This window comes from Mesocricetus auratus, unplaced genomic scaffold (genome assembly GCF_017639785.1).
Source record: "Mesocricetus auratus isolate SY011 unplaced genomic scaffold, BCM_Maur_2.0 Super-Scaffold_100028, whole genome shotgun sequence".
NCBI classification, from domain to species: Eukaryota; Metazoa; Chordata; class Mammalia; order Rodentia; family Cricetidae; genus Mesocricetus; species Mesocricetus auratus.
Genome location: NW_024429209.1, coordinates 19,618,954 through 19,642,125, shown reverse-complemented (window position 1 = coordinate 19,642,125; position 23,172 = coordinate 19,618,954). Strand labels below are relative to the sequence as shown.

Sequence of the window (23,172 nt, the reverse complement as noted above, 5' to 3'; positions counted from 1 at the left end):
AACCCTGCCCCAGTCTGGGTCATGGCCCAACACTGTTTGGGGGAAAATGCCTTGGGAGTTACTTTCAATTTTTTTCTTGGTGCAACTGGGAAGTTATTCAGTGCCAACGGCTGAGGTGAGCAGGCCTGGGATGACCTCACCACCCAGCCCAGTACCCTCCCAGACAAGATTAGTTAGAACTTTCCCTTCCATTTACACGAGTCATATCTCACCTTCCCAAGCCAGACCCAGCCGGGGAAATGACTGAAGCTGGGGGCGGGGCAGCCTCATGGTGAGCCCTTGGCCTGGACTGGTTGTGGCTTCCAGACTGCCTCGCTGCAGCTGGAGCAATGGCTCAGCCCTCAAGGGTTCTTTACTGTTCTCCGGAGGACCGGGGTTCGGTTCCCAGCACGGTGGCTCACAGACGTCTGTAACTCCAGTTCCAGGGGATCACACACCTCCGGTATAAATGGTGTACGGACATATCCACAGGCAAAAAAACCTCATACACATATAAAAACCAAGACAGAGCTGCTATTTCAAAACAAATGGGCATCTTGGAATCTCCCTCGGGCAGGACTGGGCTCCAGGGTGGATCCTCCAGGAAAGTCCCGAAGCTAGGGCAGCAGAACCCGCTTCCGGGCTGCAAACTCTAGAATGTTCTCTCAGCCCCTCTTCCATCCCGTTTATTAAATATAAAGTAACAATAACTTGTAAAACCTTCCCCCCTGCAAGGGGACAAGGGGGTACGACCTGTAGAGACTTAAAGTGGGGGCATGTATGGGGAACAGGTACCCCTGACCCCTGGTTTCGTGGACAGAACTCAGGTTTCGACTTCCTGCGCCCTCAACTTGAACTTTTCCGACCACTTGTCCCGCTTGTAAAATGCAGACAAGTCAAGTAATATTTTGCCTCCCCAAGTAGCTGCAGGGACATTACTGTCTGCGCATTTCCGGTACCCAGTAGGCGCACGGTACGAGCTGGTGGAAGTTCAGGAAGGGGTCAAAGAGGCACCCTTCAGAGTTGAGGCTGGCATTACAGGGGATGGGAGGCCTCTTACGTAATAGTTAATATCTTTGCAGCTGGAGCATGGGTTCCCGTAGCTCTCGGGTAATTAATTAAAACTTAATGAACCAAAAGCACAGTCCCGTGACCCCCTTTTCACTCCGAGTCACACACCCCAGCCGGAGGGGTGGTCCTTGAGGCAGCAGGTAGAGGGTGTGTAACTGCTAGGGCGCCCCAGGACTGACCCCACACACACCTCTTAGTACTGGGGTGCTAATTTACAAGACTAGGGCCCCAGGGTGCTTCTCCCAGAGCAATCCAGGGCGTGTCTACAGGAGTCCCAGTCTATCTAAAACCCAGTTAAAGTGGCGGGCGGTGGGGGGTGGGAGCTGGAGCCTCTTGTGGCCACAAAATGGAAAAATGGAGTTTCCTGAGAAATCCGGCCCGGGTGGGTGTTTACCCCGGGGCTCACCATGCTCTGATTTCCATGCATTGAGCCCCCAAGGCGCCCCAGAAACCGCGAAGTCTTCGGGAGTCCCCCAAAAGCCTAGGTGGAGGACCCCAGGGCTCCCCAGGGGAGAGAACACTTTAACTTCTTGTCTTGAGTGTTGTTCTGGGCTGCGGCCGCTGCAGGCCTGGGAACCCCCGGGGGCCTGACCGGGGACTCCCGAGGGCGCCGGGTCTATGCAGCGCGGGCGCCGGGTCTACGCGGTCACCCGGCTCGGGCCCTTTAAGAGCCCGCCCCGTGCGCGGCGGGCCCGCCCCCCGGGCCGAGGAGGGTGCGGGGGCCGTCGGCGGGGATTGGCGCAGCGCGCGCCCCCTCCGCGGCCCCCGCGCGGTGGGAACCGGCAGCCCCGTCTAGCGCTGACGTCAGACCGTCTGCCTGCCTCCGACCGCGGGCGCGCGGCGCAACCCGATCTCCTTGGACTTGAATGAGGAGCGGGCGGCGGCGCTCGGCAGCGGATCGGCCGGCGCGCAGGCTGAGCCCGGCGGCCCCGCGCCCCGGCCGCCCGCCCGTGCCCCGCACGCCGCCCGCGGCCACGGCCCGCCGCCCCGGGGTTCCCGCTCGGCGGCCGGGGGACCCAGCTCGCCCCGGGGACCTCGGCGGCGCCCGGAGCCCGCGTCGCGCCGTTCGCTGTATGCGGGGACCGAGCCCCGCGCGCCGGCCGGAGCCGCCCCCGCGCCCCGCGCCTCGCGCCCCGCGCCCCGCGCCGCCCGTGACCGCTTGATGGGGGTCAACGGCACCGCCGCCGCCGCCGCCGCCGGGCAGCCCAATGTCTCCTGCGCGTGCAACTGCCAGCGCTCTTTGTTCCCCAGCATGGAGATCAGTAAGTGAGCCCTTTACCCCCGGGACAGCCCCGTGGGATCCCCGGTCCGGGACGTCGGGATCGCGTGGGGACTCGGGGGCCGCGCGCCTGCCTCGCCTAGGTTCCCCGGCTGCGCCCGCCGCGCCCGGGGCGCGCCCTCCCGGAGGCTCGCGGCAGCTGGCGGCCGGCCCGGCTTTGTCCCGCGGCGCTGCGAGCCTGGCACGGTCCCCGCTGCGCGCGCCCCGCCTGGCCCGACTCGGACCCGGGACTCGGCGGGGACGTCGCGCCGCGCGGGAGGGCCAGGCGGGCCGGGCCCGAGAAGTTTCCATTCTGTTTCCCCCAGGGGCCGAGGCGATGGAGCAATTAGGCTTTTTATCAACTTTGGGCGGGGGGAGCGGGCGGGGGAGACACTGTCTGGCCCAGGAGGTGTCTGGGGCCCCTGGCGTGTGTCTGGAGTGGCCGTGGGGATGCGTCCCGGGTTTCCGTGCGTCTGGGGAGTGCGCTGGTCTGTCTGTCTGAGTCTCGGCGCGTCTCTGGATGTCTGTGGATTTGAGTCGCGGTCTGTGGCGGTTTGTGTGTCCGAGTGCCCCTGCATCACTGGGTGTCTGATTTGGTGTGTGCGTGCGACGGGGGGTCGATATGGTCTGAATCCAGGCAGATCTGTGGAGCGTTTATGTCCAGGTGTCTGAATCCAAGGCTCAGCGCTGGTGCGTCTAGCCCACCGCGGATCCCCAGTGTGTGTCATTGTGAATGTCTGTCCCGGACTCCTATAAATAACCTCTGTCTGGACTGCTTGGCTCACTCTGCCTGGGATGGTGGTTACAAATGAGTCAAAGTTTGGGGGCTGTTTGTTTTGGGACCTCCACGGAGGTGGTAGACCCCGGGTGGTAAGTGCCATGCTTGAACCTAGGCTGTTGTCAGCATCCTGAACCTCCAGAAGTTGATATCAGACAGCACCTACTTCCTTCTGTGTGGCCCACCCAGATGGCTGCTGAGTTGGATAAAGAATTGAAACCTTACCCCCGCCACCTGCCTGTTAATCTGCACCCTTCCCCTAACTCGGTTTTTTTTTTTTGAGGGGGTGGAAGGCACCTTTTACCTGTTTAGTTTTCCCATCTTACCCCAAAACATTCCATGCAAAAGGGCACCCAAGCCTTTCCCTAACCCAGACATCCTTCCTCTGGCGGAGCCCAGGGGCAACAGCCACAGAACAGGGCAGTCGCTAGGTGACTCATAAGCTGGTTTCGCAGGCAGCTGCTACAGTTTATGCATCCCCCATCTCCAAACCCAGTCTGTACAGTAAAGCATAAGGGGTAAAAATGAACAACGACCAGCCCAGCCCCACCGGGACAGGGCAAGCAGGCGTGGGCGGTGGGTCCTCATGCCTGCCTCGACTCCCAGTCTGGAATTGAAAGCCCTGGTCTTCCTGTATCCCCTTTCTCCCCTGCTGCCTTGGGCTGCCCCCAAGCCGGGAGGTGTCAAGAGAGCCTGCCAAGAGCCAGTGTTTGTGGTCTTCCCTTGGCGCCAAACCCTATTGCTCCCCAGGAGCCCCAGTGTGATGTAGGGAGGTTCGTGAAATCCACCAGGACGTTATTAAAATAAGTCCACACATGTATGGGGAGAGGCTGACCGCAGCTCCCTGGTTGTGCCGTTTCCCTCCTCACATCGCCTTAGGGGACCTCCCGTGGAATCGAGGGACCCACTTCATATGACACCACATTCCAAAGTCTAGGCACTGTGGGACGTTGTGGCCTTGCCTTTTCTCTGCTTTCTAGACTTTGATAAACAACAAAATGCATCATTCTTAGTTCTGTCCCTTCTCTGGAGCAACCCTAGTGCCCGCCGGGTGCTGCCAAGCCTGGCAACCCGTGCTCAGCTCTTGGAACCCGTGTGCCCAAAAGGAGAGAAAGGACTCATAATTGGCCCTGCGTATGTCTTGGTTGAGACCAAGATGGCTGGAAATTCTTGGTGGTATTCCAGTGTTCTCCCTCACCAACAGGGCTAGTGTCTGGAAATCCCTCCCCCTCCCGGGTTAGTTCAGGACTGTCCCGACAGTGTGAGTGCACAGTCTGCTTATGAAAAGAGAGTAAAACAGGGAGAGGCTCGCTTTAATAATGTAACAGTTTGTTGCTAGTGTTCCCTAAAAGTGTGCTTTGAGGAAGCCCTAAGGCCTGGTGTTTCCTGGTAACCCCTACGAGGATTTGCAGGCTGCTTTCCCTAACGGGATGGAAGTTCCTGCTTGCAAGGACACTCTTCCAGACACTTGTCTAGAAGGGCACTCGCCTAAACGGGACTTGTAAGCCTTGCCGAGCCTCAGTTTCTTCACTGGAAACCTGAGCTACAACCTTTGTTTCCACCCCTGCACTCTGGGAGACTGCAGTGCTGGCGGCTCCTCCCCAGCCCCCTGGGCCACCCCCCCTGTGCTGTGCACTCCTCAGACGTCCTGGGTTCCAGACCTGGATGGGCTGAGTGAGCTTGGAGCTCTTGTGTTCAGGTAGAGATGAAGGGAACCAACGTAGGACCCTTGGCTTAAGGTCTAGTCCTTGATTGGAGTTGTTTCTCTTGGACCCCATGTGCTGTTCCTTGAACTTGGAACTTGGGTGACAGAGTCGGCCCACCTTAGGCTTAGAACCTGAAAGAGCTCTTGGGAACCAACTGAGCCCCCAGCCTTGAGGAACCCACCCACCCCCTGCCCCATGCACACACTTTTCCGGTACTTTCCAACTCTTCCCATGCTACTCTGTCTCAAACCCCTGACTTCCTACTCCTCCTTTACCTGTGGCTTGCAGAGCAGACCGAAGCACAATAAGAGTACTTTCTGGGCTGACTGGGTGCTGGGATCCCCCCTAGTCCTGGCTGGGTTTGCTTTCATTTTACCAGGGCCCCAGGCCCACCTTGGTGGCAGGACATGCTCAGTCTTCAATACCACTGTCTGGCCAGGGTCCGCCAACTGCCGGTTCCTTCCCCCGGTCCTAACTCATCCTAGGGCTGGGAAGATAAGCTCGGTGGTTAAAGTGGTCCCAGCGCACACCTGAGCTTGGTGACACACAGTCGTAATCCCAGGCTGGGGAGGTTAGAGGTCTGAGGGTTTGCCGGCCAGCCAGTCTACACAGGAGTCCAGTGAGTCACCCTGTCTCAAAAGATAAAGTAGGGGTCTGCAAGGTGGCTCAGCAGATAAGGGCGATTGCTGCCAAGACTGATGATCTGAGTTCAAACCTCAGGTCCCACATGATGGAAGGAAAGAACCAACTCCCCAAAGACATACGTGTGCTCACACGCAGGAGCCTGTACACACCTGTGCACAGTTACAGGCTCACTCACATTCTAAATAAATGTATGTTTAAAAACGTTTTTAGCTTGTGGTGAATAGCACTTGAGGACGAACACTCAGTGTTGTTTTCTGGCCTCCGCAGGCATATGCCTGTATACCTGTATGCCTGCGCCCACCCGCTATGCAACACCATTCTGAACTCTCAGCTACTCATAAGACATCCAGTTTTCCGTGTTGGTTTGTCAGGTGCACACTGTGCTTAACAGTGTTTGAATTCGGGGTACTCAGGCTCCAGACAGGGCCAGATAGCTGTTGGGAGGGAGACCATGCAGGTGGTCTCTACCCACCTGATTCTGGCACCTCTCTCTCTCCTACTTGTGACACACAGACCGTCTCCAGCTATCTACAAATGCCGCACTAGGAACCACTTTTGGCTTCCATAGAGACACTTGGGTGCTGGAGAGGGACCTTTCAGAAATTAGCCATCTGTCCTTGCTGTTGACACCTGCCACTCATCCGGCCAGCTTTTATTGAGCGCCCATACCACAGAGGAAGGGAGTCACCAGTGCCTCATCTGGAGATGGTTTCCAGCCTGAGTGTGTTGGGTGAAGCTTCTGGCCCCAGGGCAGGAGGCTGTTTCTGGGTCCAGGGTGAATGCTTGTTGACTGCAGCTACTTCTGCGCTGGGACTTTTAACCCACAGGGTTCCTGCTGTCTGGGTTTTAGGTCATTAGGCAGCAAGGGAGCTGTGTGTTGTGACTGTGGTCTTGGACCAGACAGGCGGGCCAGTTTGGAGTCTGTCAAGGTGCAAAACAACTGTTTGTTCGTACACTCGTGGGAATGATCTCACACCTGTGGGCCTGAGCTTGCGCACACAGCTGCTGTCCCTTGCTGCCTTCCCTCTGAGTTAGGGGGAGAGCAAGGAAGTCTCCTGATGCTATAAGTTGTGTACACACACACACACACACACACACACACACACACAATTTTGCTGTCCTTGTAAAGAGGAGAGTGAGGCGGTATGTGTGTGTTGGGGGGTGATAAACCCAGAAAGAGAGATTGTCAGCAGCCAGGGGCTTTGGGGGAGGGAGGGCCTGAGGCTGGCAAACCCAGAACCCTGACTAGGTGGCCCAGGCAACTGACTACTTAAAAGCAAAGACATCCACAGGCAGCCTGGGACTCTTAAAATGGAACTTGGGAGGCTGAGCCCCCCACCCCCCATCAGCATCTTTCAAGATGCTGAAACGGAGGGCAGGAGGTGAGAGCCTCCAGTTTGCTCTTTGAAAGTCTAGCATAACACGGGTGTGACCCACACACGTGGAGCTGCGTGTCTGCTTTCTGTGTCCCAGGGAGCCCTGAAGAAGGTACCACGCTGCATCCTCCCCCATCCCTGGGAGGCGCTATCAGAGGCCTGGCATAACATGGCTGAAGGCTATCACCGTCACTCTGTTGTATACTCGGCGCTGGGAAGCGTCTCCCTCAGGCCACTGTGGGTTGGAAGTGTAGCTCAGTGGCAGAGCACTGGCCTGCTGTGTGAGGCTGTGGTTCCATCCCCAGCACTACAAAATAAACACGCAATTAATTAATAGGAACGGTTCCGCTTCCTCTAAGCACTGTTACTACACGCGCATGTCCACGAGGACCAGACCTTTCAATTACAGAGGGCCTGGGTGGTGAAGTGTAGGTGTCGAGCTCCTAGACTGATTGTCGGGTTGATTCCTCTCTGGGTTGAGGGTGGAACCCACGACTTTGCTAGGCAAGGAGCCTACTCCAGACCACAGCCTCTGCCGCTCCTGGGCTCTAAATGCTGGCAGTTTTTATTTTATTTTTTCTTCTCTCGCCAAGAAAGCCTATGAAGCTCACCCACAGACATAGTGTACCATTGAGTGACTTGGGAGTGGCCCAAGCATCAGGGGGACAGAGAAGCCCAGAGCTGTTGCTGCCATGTTCTGTCCCGGGCCCTATCAGGATGCTCTGCCATAGCTCCCCTTTGTCCTGGGATGGGGCAAGGATCTGGAGGGCATTGTCTGGCACGGTGGCCTCTTCCAGGGTGGGCGTGGGCTCAGATTACCCGTGACTATTTGGTTGTCTTCTGCTGGTCACAACCTTGCACTCTGCCTGATTAGAAAGCCTTTGCAGAGAGCAGGTTTCCCCATCCCCAGACCAGCTGGGAATGTTGGAATCCACAGGCCCACCTGGGATGCTGACCTTGAATGTGGGTAATTGAATATTGGTGTCATAATCCTGTCTTTGCCAGGCCCACCGCAGACAGAGCTGGCGGAAACCCCAGCATGCCTGCCCTGGTGCAGGAGGTCCAGACAGTGTCTTAGGGCTTGCCAGCAGGGGTCTCTTAATCCTGGCAGCTTTGGGCCCCAGATGCTGCAGCAGAGGCAGTGGGGAGGCGCAAACTTGAGCCGTGAAATCACTGCCTTGTGACATCCAGATACTCACTGGGTCCAGTTCATGAGACTCGTGCCTGCAGGAAGATGAGAGGCCCACGGTCTGGGAAGTCAGGGTCCGCACTCGGTGCCCCGATGGTGTTGTGGGTGGGAGGAATAGGGCCTCTCTTCCAGTTCTCCCTGCCTTCTTCCCAAAGCGGGCTGCCCCCCTTCAGGAAGCCATGGCAACCCCGAGCACTGACAGCCTCGTTTTCCCATCCGGTGACACTACAAAGCCAAACCCTGACACCTTGGGTGTGTGTGTGGGGGGGTGAGGGGGTCTCACCAGGGTCTTGTCAGTCACAGAGGCCACTGTCTGTCACCAGGCTGAGGAGAATTCCCAGGGCTGCTTGCTCATAGCATGGCTTCCGCACCACGGCAGGGAAGGGGGGGTGGAACCTGCAAAAGTTTGGGGTGTCAGCTTTCTGGGAGCTGCAGAATGGCTTCCCTCTGTTCCCAGGGTGACTAGTAGGTGTTTATCTCCTTTCCTTTTGCTAGTTGGATCTGGGAGAGATTTTTGTGTGCCAGGTACTCGTGATGAATCCCCCCCTCAGCCTTACAAACAACCCCACGAGAGAGCTATTGTTACTACCAACCTGCAGATAGATAGAAAAGAATGGATCTGAGGGGAGAAGCCATTCCCCAAGTCACAACAGCCGGGATCTGTTGCTCAGCTAAGACTCCAACCCAAGTCCTGGTGCTCTTGACAAGGGTTCGTTAGCCCTGAGGTTGCAAGCCTCTGTAGCATTATTTGTTTGTTGGTCGAGAGTTGTAGCCCATCAGCTACCACAGTAAGCTACCAGGGCCATTCCTCTTGGCCTGGGGCCTCAACATCCCTGGAAATGTGTTTGCCTCTTGGGGTTGGGGGGGCACACAGAGTGTCTGCTGGGACACCAGCATTACTGTGTTACCGTGGAGTTTGACACAGGACTAACAAATAGCCCCAGAGGGACCAAATCCAGACATTATAGGGGACATCACAGAAGGCTTCTGGCATTTAATAGCATTTGTCCCACGCCTGTGCCCTGTGTCATTCAGGTAATGTGACAGTTGGGAACAGTACGATAGCCTCTGAAGAAGGTTCCATTGAAGAGCCTTGCCAGTTCCTGGGGCAGAGGAAATCGGGAAAGCCCCAACTGGGCTCCAGGTTCTCTCTCTGAGAACCTTCACACCTGACCTGGTAGTCACTTGATGCTTGTACAGTAGTCATTTGGTGTCTGTTTTGCTGGTCACCAATCTCAGAGAGGCCGCAGCCTGCGTCTGTCCCTTGTGGTGGTGCCTGAGCCCGATGAGTGAGTGCCTCGTGAGCGCTGGTTAGGCAGGGTTAGGACATGCAGAGTGACACCCGTCACTCCAAGTAGTCACTGATTCCTGTTAACCAGGGTCAGGAGAGTCTGTGTTGGCCCCTGAAGTCTCTGGGAACGGAGGCGTTCATTCCTGCCTGTTTGAATAAGCAGGCTTCTAGGATTTCCCAGACCCGATCAGGATGAAGTCAAGGTACAGGCTTCAAACGAGATCCCTCCTGTGTCTCCACTTACCCCTCTGTAAGATGGAGGGAGGCATGACACCCACCCACTTTGTGGGGTTGTCAAGACAGTTGCTGAGCCGTGAGCTCCCCCAGTACAAGTTATTTCTAATGCTCAGAAGTTCCTAATTCTTTGGGGCAGGAAGCTGTGCCTTCCGCCTCCTACCCACCGACTCAGAGATTTCAAAGCAGAGTCAAGGTGCAGGAGCTGAGCTGGGCGCCTGTGCCTTCCCACCACAACCCAGATGTCTTCCAACCTGGACTTAACCAGCCGCCATTGCTGCAGTCCTACTAAGGGTTTCGGAATGACAAAAGTATGATACTGTCTCCTGCATGAAGACCCTGGGAGAGGACCTGGAGAGCTGCTGACCTTATAGAGCAATGAGGACCGAGTTGTTCCTGGACAAAGTTTTGGAGCTGGACCTTTGGGGTAGATGCCTTTGGATCCCTGAGAGTTTGAGGGAAGTTTTGGACGCTTGTGACTTAGCCAAGGAGTTAAGTGGTGATCCCAAACACCACCAGTAAGCTGCATTCCCCAGTCATTACAAATAATTCTTGTTTTTGAGACAGGCTCTCACTGAGTTGCCCAAGGTGGCCCTGTAGCCCAGACCTGCTCTGAACTTGTAATCGTTCTGCCTTAGCCTCCTGAGTAACTAGAATGATAGTCCCACACCATGAGGCTTCTCTTTCTCACAGGTATTTGTTTCTCACAGAGGCAGGAGCAAGAATCTTCTGGTTCTTCTGTCACTGGAGGGACTGTCACCATCTACCTTCCCCTTGCAGACACAGCTCAGATCTGGAGCGTACCGTGGCTCACATTTGGAGAAACTGCCGCGTCTCGCCCATCCCTAATACATACATTTGTGGTGGGAGTGGGCTGTGCTTGGCCCCAGCTGAACTGGTAGGACCCAGGATCGATCCTGGTACAGAGCTGGGCAGCAGACAGAAAACCAACTGGGGAGTGCATGGGTTTATGCCCCACACCAGTTTTCCCATGGCTGCCAGGAGCACGAGGGCAGCCTTCTGTGAAGGGACATGCTGGGGTCTGCCTGTGGCATCTGTCCCCTTCCTGCTACCAATAGCTTTTCATTTCTCGGGGTTGAGGAGTTCTGTTGGTCCCTAAAGGATCTGGGAGGGATGGTGTTCATCCTTGGCTTTGAGAGGGCATTACAGAAGTGACGGACCCAGATGTGGGTGTGTGTGGGTGTCCAGGTTCAACACGGTGCAGATGCACACGTGTGGAAACCCAAGGACAAATTTGGGGGAGTCTGTTCTCACCTTATGCCCTTGCTTGGGACTGAACTCGGGGCATTAAGGCTTGGTGGCAAGCAGCATCATTAACCCGCTGAGCATCTGGCTGGCCCTCAGAGTGACACATCTTCCTGTCTGTGAATAAAAGTGTAAGCATTCCCCCACAGCAGGGAGTGGGTTCTGTGAAATCCCTTGCTTGGTTCTCACAGGGCCTGAACTTTCCTTTGGCTTGAATTACCTTAAGCTTTGGACAAGTAAAGTTAGCTTCCAGGCTGTCCTAGGCAGAAGGGCCGTGGAAAGACACATCCATTTTTTTTTTAAGCAAATCTGGGCAAAACAATCTGTCCTTCCCCTGAGGTCTTCTATTCCAGTGGATGTGGCTACTTTGTCACCCCCTAGCCACTGAGACTGCAAGAGAGGCCTCAGTTCCTTCAAAGCACCATCCAGGCCATAGCGTTCCACGGGATATAGTTCCCAGCAGTCTCCAGCCACCGCCTGGCTCCTATGCTGAAGTGATTAGAGAAGTCACCCTTAAGCTCTTTGTCAAGAAGTGGGTGCTCAGTGACTGGCGAGGGGGTGACAGCGACAGTGCCAGGTGGGACTGTGCCTGGGAGCAGGAGACAGGTGGAAGATACAGTTAATTCTTTCAAACCAGGCTCCTCACCGGCGTGGGATGCCCCTGACTCAGGGAATGAAAATACACAGTCTGAGAAAGCTTTTCTGTGAGATTCCAACCCCAGCCCCTGGACTGACTCTCTGGAGACCCCTTTTCTAAGGGACAGGCTCCACGACAGGTAATGATCTAAGCCTCCTGTGGGTGTGACTGAGATGGCACGTTAGAATTTGGTGGCTGGGTGTTTAGCCTTCCAGCCAAAGCACGGCAGTCTCTGAGTCTTGCCAGTGTGTCTGGACTTGCTCGGCCTCTATATAGTTAGTTCCTCCACACGCCAGGTGGCTGCCTGCTCACCTGTGGAACTCGGGGTCAGATGGTGAAAAGGGATGGGGCCCCCCAACCTGGAAGCCCCCAGGAATGTGCGCATGTGCTCCCACTTTGCAAGTCCCCCGCTCCCTGGTTTGGTCATGGCTCTAATTGCCTTTCCACAAACAATTTAGTCGGCAATAATTCTGTGAACCTATGAATCAACTTTGTGCAACCACCCTGAGTAATTTCTTTGTTCTTCTCTTTCTACTTTGTAATTGGTGTCTGCAAGAGCCAGAGGTTTGGTCTTGTGGAAGGTGTGATTCATTTATTGGTGTCTGCGCCTCCTCCTTATCGCTCAGTCACTTGGGAATGCAGTCATGGTGAGCCGCCGCCGCTGATTCATCGGGGCCAAGCTCAGTGGCCCTGGGGTCACGGCCATAGGAGGGAGCTGTTTCTCTAATCTATTTATGGAATGGGAGCAGGGGATGAGGGGTGTCTGAGCCTGGCCTGGACCGTTGCTGTTGTCTTAGCAAGGATGGTGGGAACCCACCGAATACGTTCCTGAGTGTGGATCTGGAGCTCTGCACGGTCCGTGAAAGAAGTCACTCTGCTGCCTGCCCCATCTCTGATGGCGATTATTAGATGTCACGGTAGTAGAGTCATTGCACAGCTGTCAGGCATGTGAACTTGCATGCCACGCTATTGCTGTCTAATTTTACTAGTTGCTTTGGGCACTAGATTAAAATGGTCACTTTGGTCCCATCTAGGAGATAATTAGAGCCGTTTGCCACGTGGCCCAGAGGTGTAATTATGCAGCCAGCTTCCGAAGGCCCTGAATCAAGGCTCCAAGTATAAGTCGCAGATCCAAGACTTGATAATTACCTGAGTATTTCTCTGCCTGTGCGGTTTTTTTCCCCACCCTGGCTGATCTCCTCTCATGAACTCTGGTCAGCACAGCTTACAGATGGGTCACCCACTCACTCTGCGGTATTTATTCCTGGTTGGGTAGTCTCAGTCTGCAGCTCCTGGGCCAGGCCAGGGCACGGAACACATCAGCACTGTCCAGTTATTGGCCTGGTAGCGAGAGACTTGCTGGTGACTTCATTGGCCTGCTCTGTGACTCTTTCAAAGTATAGATCCGGACTGCCTAGTACCTGCCATTCAATTAAGTACTCCGCTTGCTGCTCCTGGCAGACATTGCTAATCAATCGTGGCATCTTCTTGCTGGACTGAGAGATCCTTACCCAAGTGGTTGTCCTGGTGTGTTCTTGAGTGGGTTTGAGCAGTGATGTCACTGGCGCTCCTGGGTGGCGTGGAGCAGTGGAGGCTGCAGAGTCCTGGCAGTGCCAAGGACTGCTCCCTCTAGAAGCCACTGGCCTCTCCTTGTCAATGTAGAGTGTCCTGTGCCGCTTAACACCCTGAGGCTGTCCTTTGCTGAGTCCCTACCCGCAGATGACACAGCCCTGCTCTCAGGTTTTAGACACCTGGAGTAAGATACCATTAAGCGAAACAATTCCCTGATTACGGTTCATTTACCTTTCTTTAAAACCAGCACCGCCCCCCACCCCCCTAGAGCCCATCCCCCACCCCCACCCCCACCCCCGCCAGAGTCCGCATAGAGGCTTGTGTTTTATCTTGCCTGCTTCTCCCACAGATGTAAGTTCTACCCTTGTCTAGAGAGAAGCTTGAGGGCTTGGCTCTGGAGTAGACTCAGGTGCTCGGGGCGGGTGGAGGTGGAGGGCTTCAGAAACAGGACTGAGAAAGGGGGGTCCCTGGGAGAAACAACCCTGATATCTCATGGCCGGCGCTGTCTGCTTGGGGGGGGTCGTTCCAGGCGCTCCCCCGACAGCGAGTGGTGGCAGATGCTCACAGCACTTGGCACGCCCCACATCATTAATCCTCATGGCAACCTCAGTGCACAGGAGGAGGCGGGGCCAAGTCACTTGCCAAGGATCACTCAGCACAGAGTCTGCAAGGCAGATTTGAACCTGGGCTGAGGGTTCCCGAAGCTGGGCTTAGCTTGCCCGGGCAGAGCCAAGCGTTAAGAGCCACCTGTTGTGGTGTCAGGGGTGTGGTGGATCTGAGGCCTCTCTCTTTACCCTCTCAGACTTTTCCAGCTGGGTCTGTGTGCGTCCCTTTGGCCCCCCCCCCCAAGGGTCGCTGAGCCAGCGGGCAGTGATCCCTGTGACTAGGAGCAGGAACTCTCAGGTATCCGGTTGCAACTGGAGGAAAAGGGGTCACTGTGACCCACAGGGTGCTAGGGACGGAGCGGAGAGGGAATCACCAAGGAGCGGCCAGCAAGGTGTCGATAAGCCCATCCTGAAAGTAGGGTCTGTGGCAGAAGCAGGACCTGAGTTCGGCTCTCCCTCCCTTCCTGCCTCCCTCCCGTCCTTCTCTGTCAGAGTGTGTGAAGGCCCTAACCTCCGCTGCAGACTGAGCTCCTCAGGGGTGGGGTGGGGGGCGGGGCAGACTCTCGCCCCAGCTCCTGCTGTGATATCCGTAAGGGCTGGGGGTGCAGATGCCGGAATGTTCAGTTTGTCAGGTTTTGTCTCTCTCAAGGTCCCTGACCCTCTTTCCCTCTGTACCTGTCCCCAGAGGCCGTCCGGCTGTGGGTCCCGTGTCCCTACGCGCTCTCTCTCTCTCTCGCTCACTGCCCTTGTCAGCTCTTCCACACAGCCTGGTGACTGACTCTGAGGCCGTGATGTTGCAGTGTGGGTGACCCAGGGAGCAGCCACATTGGGCACGCAGAAAGGCTACCATGAGTTCAGGAGAATTCCAGATGAGAGTCACTTTGCAGCCAAGGCCTCCGTCTCCTGTTCTGCCCCGGGGGACTCACGGGGTAGAGCCTTGTAGTCATGGTAGGTTTGGCACTTCTGAGACTATGCGTCTCCAAAGGCCAGCAGCAGCAGCAGCTCAAAGCACATCTGCCCGCCTCACCTGGCCTGCGTGCCTCTGCAGGGAATGAGGATGTGGGTGACCCCAGACAGGTGTGAGTCATGTCTTGAGGAAGCGGTTACTCAGAGGTGGTGAACTCAGAAGCTGCTGTGCTCCCAGACAGCCCGGATCACAGGATGGAGCTGCCTGTCCTGTGGGGGTTGGGCTGGGGCGTGGCTGTCGAAACAGATAGTCCAAGGGACTCGGGAGGAGTGATTTTTTTTGTGTGTGTGACAGACTAAGATTTCCCTTCCATTGTTCTACTCTAGCCTCCTGAAGAGGAAAAGACAGTGGCCTCAAAGTCAGGGTATGGGACTGCAGAGTGGCGTGGCTCTCAGATCTCAACGCATCACCTGTGAAATGGGCATGTTGGTCCTTTGTCCTGCCACCTACAGGGCTGTGTAGACAGCATGCAGCTTGTGTCTGATGAATGCGAGGCATGGTGTCACATGCTACCCCTGGGGACCCCTAAACCCATTTTACAGACAGGGAGACTGAGGCTCAGGGGAGAAGGGTAGGTGGCTGCTGATTGGCTGGGCTGGCACCCGAGCCTTCAAGTATCCGCCCTGCCAAGAAAGTCCCCAGAGGCCTTCAGAGATGTGACAGCCTGCTTCCATAGAGACGCTTTCAGGGCCATATTGTCCACGCTTAACAGGCCTGTGCTCGGTCGGGTTTCTCTTGTTAAGTGCGGACAAGGGAAGCATGGCCCACACAGAACTGACCTCATGAGGCTGGACGTTCAAGGAAAGGGTAAAGGGTGGAAAGGAGCTGGAGAGCTGGGCGTGAAGCAACTGAGGAAAAGAATCTAATTGTGGGCAGGGTCTGTAGCTCAGCTAAGAGTGCTTGCCCAGCGAGTTCGAAGCCCTGGATGAACTGGGCGTGGTGTCGTGGTGCGCCTCATATCCGAGCACAAAAGGGGCGGGAGAATCAGGGGTTCAAAGGCATCCTCTGCTACATGGGGAGTTTGAGGCCAGCCTGGGCTACATGAGACCCTGTCTCAAAGAAAAAAGCTAAATAAATAAATAAATAAAAGTTTTGCTTCTTTGCAGTTGGGAAGCATTAGGCAGCTTTAATTCCTTTCATAGAGTATTTGGAATTGGCAAACACAGACAAGGCTGCGGGTGACATATGGGAGCCATGTCCAGGATGCTAAGCCCCTGCTGGTCTTTACGAGGCAGCTGCTTCCCAGGGCGGTGGTGGCGCACGCCTTTAATCCCAGCACTCGGGAGGCAGAGGCAGGCGGGTCTCTGTGGTTCGAGGCCAGTTGGGGCTGCACAGGCAGACTCCGTCTGAAAACACAGCACCTGCAGAAACAGGGCTCCCCTTAAAAAGGAGGCTTTGCTGTGTGGTCTTCTACAGTAAGGTCACCCAGACACCTGAAACTCAAGGTTACCAGGTCAGATCCCAGAGGAATGTTTTTGTGGCTTGTGTCTGAGCCACGAAGGAGGGAGTTTAGTGGCCCAAGCCCAGGCCCTACATGGGGCAGGGGCTGGAGAGCCGTGCAGACGGCGTGGGACTTCCCTCACCTGCAGAGGGACAGCACAGACACCTCCATTTTAATCGCAAGGTGCCACAGCAGGCTTTCACCACACCCACGGGGGCCCAGTGACCCTACCACATGACTTGGCCCTAACAACCCCCAGAACGGGGCCTGTGTGAGTTCCGGGAGTGTTCCTCTCTCCTTACGTCCGTTGTGCTCGGGTCTGAGTGGCTCCATGGTTGGTAAGTGTGGCTTGCTGGCTGGCCTCCCTGAGCAAGTGCATTAGGAAGACGTGAAGCAGTGACCTATGTGGCCCTGGGCTCCCAGCCGTGACTTTGAACTTGAACTTTCTGCGGGGACAGCATGGCGGGTTCAGCCAGCCTTGATTCAGGCCTTAGAGCCTGTGCTCTGGTACAGACCCAGAATAGCACCGGGACAGGCAGGCAACAGACAGCCTAGGGGCCGAGGAGGGAGTTCCCGTACTCCCCACCTCCCTGCTCATCCTGCTCTGGCCTCCGACCTGACTACCTGTCTAGGAATTTTTATTGCAGCCCACGGGGGCACTGAGGCTGACTGACTGGAATGCTAAGCCACCTGGATCTGGCAGGTGTGGGGCCGACTTTGGACAGGCAGATGTTGGCTAAGGGCCCCTGGCTTGCTCCCAGGCCCAGTGGGGGGCATCCCGCGTGTGCCGCTCAGGGCTCGTCTGGGGATCGTGACACTGCCGTGTGCTCTGACTTTTTGTCCCGTGAATTCTGATCCAGTTCCGTTTAACTGCTTACAGGAAGATGGGATCTTGGAGGCCTGGGCTGAATAGCTGGCTGCAGGGAGCTCTCAAGTCCATCGGCAGGGGTTAGGCAGCCCCTTTGGGTTCCGGAGACATACCCGAACTAAGCCTCATGCGTTCAGGGAGCCTGAGTCTCACGTTTCCTATGGGACTCGGTGTCAGGGGACCCTCCTACCCGACGCTGCGGAAGTGCTTCTGTGTTAGTTCTTGTGCCTGGTAGGTGGCCGGGTCCCCACAGCCTGGGCCCAGCACCCTCTCGTATTTGCAGGAGTGGGCTGTGTGCTTGGCCAGTGGACAGTCCCAGCCTGAATTGATTGACCTGAACCGTCAGTGTTGGTCTGGAATAGAGATGGTGGCTCAGGACATCTTGGGGAAGATGTCACGGGAGTGCTGAAGTCAGGTGTGCAGCCCACCTGAGTGTACCCTGGGATAGGACAGAAAGGACAGTACAGTGGACACCCCAGCTGCGCATATACCTGATGGTCATTTCGGTCCTGGTGTCCACGCAGGTAGAAAGTGTTTGAAAATGTGTAAGACTCCTCCTTGTCATTGTCCCCGAACAGTAGCTGGAGTTACACACGGCCCTCACTGCCTTGGGTAATATGTCTGGGCTGGGCCTAGAACTCGGGTACCCTGCATCGAAACATCATGTGCTCTACTCCCAACCAGCTCAAACCCCTCTCCCTACTGAAGTGTGTTATAAGTCACCCAGAGGGATTGTTAGAAAGAGCCCAAAGCGTTATGCTGTGAACATGGGCACAGCGTGTCCAAGCGACCATTCAAAGGACAGACTCCAGACAGGGCTAGCCAGTGTGTTTCTCAATCCCTAGTGACAATGGCCTGATTCTTACGACAAGACAACAGAGCGCCTTATTTGACTCCAAATCCAAGGAATTCGATGAACGATAAGGACAGAAGTCAAAGCGTTCCTAATCGTCGTCTCGTGGAGCTGGGGCTGTTGTGCATTTTCAGGTGTGGCTGCTGGGGAAGGGCAGGACGTGGGGATGGGGGAGCATGGGAGTTGTCATGGGAACTCGGGACCACAGGGCGTGCGCCGTCCTTGAGTTACCACAGGGAGTGGATAAGCATGGGGATGAGTAACGGCGGGGAGTGGGTGGCCATGGGAAAACAGACTGTCACTTGATTGTGACTGGGAACAGACAACCACGTGAGCCGCCGTGGAGAATGGCTGGCCACAGGGAAAAGGGCTCCCATGTGAGTTGCCCCAGGGGATGAGTGACCTTAGGAAGTGGGCAGTCACAGGGGCACCCGTGGGGAAGTAGTCTGCCCCTTGAGTCCCCACAGGGATGAATGAGCCACCATGGGGTGTACGTGACCATGGACGTGGGCGCCACAAGGAATGCTCACAGGCCTACCTCTCCCCACGGCCACTCCTGTATTTACATACTTATGTACACGAGTGCTCTATTTGCCTGGATGCCCGCATGATGGAGGAGGGCATCAGGCAGAAGACGGTGTCAGAATCCATTACAGATGTGGGTGCTGGGAATTGAACCCAGGACCTCTGGAAGAGCAGCCAGTTCCTAGCCAGTTCCCTTAATTGCTGAGCCTTCTCTCCAGCCCACCTGTGGCCATTTCTTAATGGGGTAAAGACGTGTTCCCACCAAGCTGTCGGTGTCCCAGATACACTGCTCCCTTGGATGTGTGTGACCGGAGGTTCTCCAGGGACTTCCATGGGTGCACTGTCTGCTGGGTTGGTCGGGCCTGAGAGTCTGGTGTGGGGACTCCTAGCTTGGAAGCAGGGTGAAATGAGGCTGGCCTGGGCCTCAGCCTCCTTCTCTCATGCATGAGGTAATGGAAATGTCCAGACTTGTGTTGCTGAGGAAGGAGTGAGTCTCGAGTTTAGAGCAGCTGGGAGACCTTAGCTGTTGCTGGGCAATGTGGCCATCATCTCCAGGAGCCCCTTCTGCAACCGAGCCAGGCTGTCTGGGTAGGGCCTTCATCCTGAACCAAAGGCTTGTCGAGCAATTAAGACCACTGTATGATCCTAGCCTGACTCTACTGGTCGTGATTCCCAAGGCCCACGGAGGGTCATTAGGGGCCAGCACGCGGCTTCCTCCCTGAGGAAGACCCCTGGCCTGGTCTGTCACAGCGACCTGACTGCACTTAACTGACTAGGACTAGTGCGGCCATTTGAGAGAGCATGGATGCTGTTCTGAGAACTGTCTGGTACAGGCAGAGGGTCCCAGGCTCCCAAGTTCACAAAGACTCAGCCAGGTCTCAGCTCTTGTGCTGAGTTAAGACTGTATCCCTGCCCTGGAAGGGCTAGGCTGTGTGTAGTGTCCCAGAAGTGGTCATCTCCCATAATGCCAGGCTCCCCAACCAACATTTCTCCCTGGAGAGATCAGGCCCAGTTCCCCACCACACAAAAACATTGTCTCACATTGAGACTGGCAGTCTAGACATCTTTGCTCTCTTTGGTTCTGAAGGGCCGGGGTTTAGGGGTGATCCCTAGTGGGATTTGGGCTGAGAAAGGGGTGGGGTGGGTAGTGGGCCAGAGAAGCTGGCTTCAAAGGAGGTGGTAGCGCAGTGTGTGAGCAGCCCACCACCAAACCCAGGCCCCTCCCTACAGAGACACCCCTGCAGCCCAGTCCAGCCGACACCCGCTGGGTTTGTGTGCCCAGCACTGCTTAGCTGACACCGGCTAAATAAAACCCCACAGCCTGTGCCAATAAGTCTGGGGCAGGCTGCCAGCGGAGACAAAGGCGCAGAGGCAGCGTCGGGCCAGGGCTGTGCCAGAGGAACTCCAGGCGCTCTGTGCCCGCCTTTGCCCAGTCAGGGGAGGCCAGGATGTCTGAGGCGAGAGAGAGGCAAGCGGAAAAGGCCCTCGTGAGACAGGAACCGTGGCTCTGCCAAGTCTCCGTGCCCACTGGTGACAAGAAGGTCCAGCATGGACCGAGCGCCAGCCGCAGCTAGCCCGGGAGAGGCTCTAGTTCCTCTTCAGCTGGGTCCTCGCTGCTTTGAGCCTCAGTTGCCTTGCTGGGAACATGGTGCTCTGGCGACATCCACAGACTTCCTTTTCAAAAGTAGGAGTGTGCCGAGGGTGTTATTGGCACTGGGTTGGTAGGACCTGGGGCTCAGCTGAACTTCCCACAGTACACAGGACAACCCCCTCCACACACGTGCTCGCACACGCACGCACGCAGGAGGCACACGCCCGCCATTGCTGCCACATACACAGGATCTCTTCCTGAGGATGGGCATCCTAGGAATTGGGACTTAGTGCAGTCCAGACCCAAAGAACTCATCCCCAGCGTGCTGCTGCTGTAATTAAAAGAGGGCAAATGGGAAACTGGTCTGAGCCTGGCTGGAAAGGGGTGGAGCTACCGGGTGAGGGAGACAAGCAGCCCTCAGGTTCCGAGGCCACAGTGCCATGGCCAACCGCCCCAAGAGCATGTCCCAAGAGTGAAGGGGTCACCTGAAGGTAGAGGGTGGGGAGTCTCTTGCTGGTTTCTGCTGAGGCCTTTTGAAGCTCTTCTGTGCCCAGGAGAAGTGCGCCCCCGGCCCCCCCGACTGGAGAGTTACAGGGACTCATCACCATCTAAGCCAGTGTTACGGGAGCCATCAACATTGGGGCGGAGCCCCCAGGCCCTTGGGGGATAAGGAGGAACAGGTCTTCAAGGACAGGACTGACCCTGCAGTGTCTCAGTGGGTCTCAGGGTCCCTTACATATTGGAGACTTCTGTGGGGTTCAGAGCAGAGGAAGGGGCAAACAAGGGTCATCAACTGAGCTCCAGGGCACTGGGGATGGATCACCAGGCCAGGTTCAAGGGAAAGTTTGAGGTTATGGTGAAGGCAGAGGCCACAGAGACTGCCCTGGGCCACCTGGGCTAATAACACCCCTAGTGTTCATGGATGAGACCCCCAGCCTGGGTGGGTGTGAGGTGAGAGTCTGGTCCCTGGACAGAGTCCCAAGCATAGGACGATGGTGAACCACGAGGTCCTGCTTGACAAGGGGGCTGTGGGGTTTGTGCACAAGGGGGCTGTGGGGTTTGTGAATGGCTCCTGGAACCCACTGCCTCCTTTGCTCCTGAAGAGAACTCTGAACACATCCCTCTGGGTTTTTCCTCTGTCCCCTGAATAATTAATTCACCACTTACCTTCAGGTTGGAGGAAAACCCTGCCAGACAGGTTTTATTTGCCTGATTGGCCAATCCAGGGCATTGGCAAGGGGAGCTTCCAAAGCCAGGGCAGGGCTGTTTGAGAAAGGTGTGGTAATTGATTAGTTTTGTCTGCCCTGGTGACGAGACAAGGGGTGTGTGTAGCAGGGATTCACAGATGCAAAAGGTTCTCTATCATCATGCCTGGGGCACCCTGGGCAAGTCTCCTGCTCTGGAGCCTGGGGCGAGTCTAGGGATAAGTAGGAATTCTTATCTAGGGATAAGAAGGAATTCACTCCTGTCACACTGTTCCAGGGTCTTCTGTGCCTTTCCCTGGTGGATGCTCCCAGGAAAGGCATCCACCTATCTGTCTGGATAAGTCTGGGTGTCCATCTAGATAAGTCTGTCTATCTGTCTGTCTGGATAAGTCTGGGTGGTTTCCCCAGACAGCAGAGCCATGGTTGTTGGTACAGGAAGAACATATGAGGAGCAACCATTAAAAATGAGAGCGTGGGCCGGACGCTGGTGGCGCACATGCCTTTAATCCCAGCGCTCTGGAGGCAGAGGCAGGCGGATCTCTGTGAGTTCAACAGCTTGGTTTACAGATGGAGTTCCAGGACAGCCAGGGTTGCCACACAGAGAAGTGAGGTAGGTCCCTGAGGGCCAGGAGGTTCTCCCTGTGCCCAGCTCTTCACACACCATGACCAGCACCACACTGGGTTGCTTCTGGTTCCTGAGTTCCTTGCCTCCTCTTCAGGGGACCGGGGTGGGTACTTCATGTCACCTACTTTACTCACGACCCCAGTCAGGTACAGAGGACTACGTGACTGGTTCTGAAAAGGAAGTCAGCTTCTAAAACGAAGGTTGTATCATACGGGGGGGGCAGTGGTTGTGACAGTAGTCTGGTGTTTGGAACTGAGCCTCACAGTTGGGGAAATTGAGGCAGAGGTAACTGGACAGGGACCACAGCCTGTGAGTGGTAGGGTGGGACACTGATCTGTGTATCTGTCCCATATCTGCATGCGGACAGTCGGGGTGGGGGGAGGTGAGGGGGACAGGAAGGAGAGCAGACAAGGCCCAGAGGCCACTTCCTGTAGACTGTCGTGTGACTGTCACATGACAAAGGAAGAGGCTGCAGGAGGGAATGACCTTCTCCGTGCACCTGGCAGGCACAAGTCTTGCTCAGAGGGTAGCAACCCCTAGGGGAAAAAAAATTGCCGGGCGTTGGTGGCGCACGCCTTTAATCCCAGCACTCGGGAGGCAGAGGCAGGCGGATCTCTGTAAGTTTGAGACCAGCCTGGACTACCAAGGGAGACAGAGAAACCCTGTCTCAAAAAAACCAAAAAAAAAAAAAAAAACAAATTAGAGGCCCCCATTTGGGGACCCTGTCCCTGGTGGCGGCCAGATCCTTACATAGGAAGTGGTGTATGTGGCCTGTGCGGGAGCCCAGTTCCTCCAGCGTGTGATTCTAACTCCCTTTGAGCCTAGTATGAGCGAGTAGAGGGGCTTGGGGTTACCATCAGTCTGCCCCAAGGACACACCAGAGCCCAATCCCCTTACTGGGAACAAAGGAAAACTCTTCCGAGTGACTGTAGACAGTAGAACAAGGAAGGACCCCATTCGCAAAGTGGAAGGACACACCAAAATTCCCTCTCACCCCCCCCCCCCCCCCCCCGGTCACATAAGCTCTGTCCAAGCCTTCCAACAGAGCCCTTTGCCTAATACCCACTCTAAGTGAACACCACCTCCTACAGCGTGGCTTCTAGGCGGGAGAGCACCGTCAGCACAGCTGGGTTAGTCAGAGCCTTGCCAGGACAACAGTCCTGAAAGCAGAAGTCAGGTGATTTTTTTTCTTCTTCTCTATCTCTCTCCAGCCCACTCCCCCTCCCCGCCCATCAGCAGATCCATAACTTAGCGTTTTCACTTAAGTCCATCTGACAAATTGTAGCCAGAGAAAGCAACCGGGTCTGTAAATGGCTACTTTGTCAGCGGGTCCCTATGAGCTGTAAAAAGTCTTTTGTTGTGTGTCTAGACTGCACGCCTGCGGAATATTTGGTCTGTGTGAGGGGAGAGACCTGGTTGGGTTCATTTACCGGCTTATTTCAAGTGGGGTTTCAGAGCCCTGGCTCATCAAGCGTTGTGGGCCCGGCCTC

The 23,172-nt window shown here is 56.0% G+C and overlaps 1 protein-coding gene across 1 annotated transcript in view; it reads left to right on the top strand.

The window, feature by feature from the left end:
- The first annotated feature begins 2,167 nt into the window (after nt 1-2,167).
- Nucleotides 2,168-23,172, top strand: part of Pmepa1 (prostate transmembrane protein, androgen induced 1) — a 49,037-nt gene continuing 28,032 nt past the window's right edge. The window contains exon 1 of the mRNA XM_005074473.4: nt 2,168-2,312. Within this exon, the coding sequence (XP_005074530.1) occupies nt 2,213-2,312 (100 nt within the window). The 5' untranslated portion in view covers nt 2,168-2,212. The remainder of the gene's footprint in view (nt 2,313-23,172) is intronic.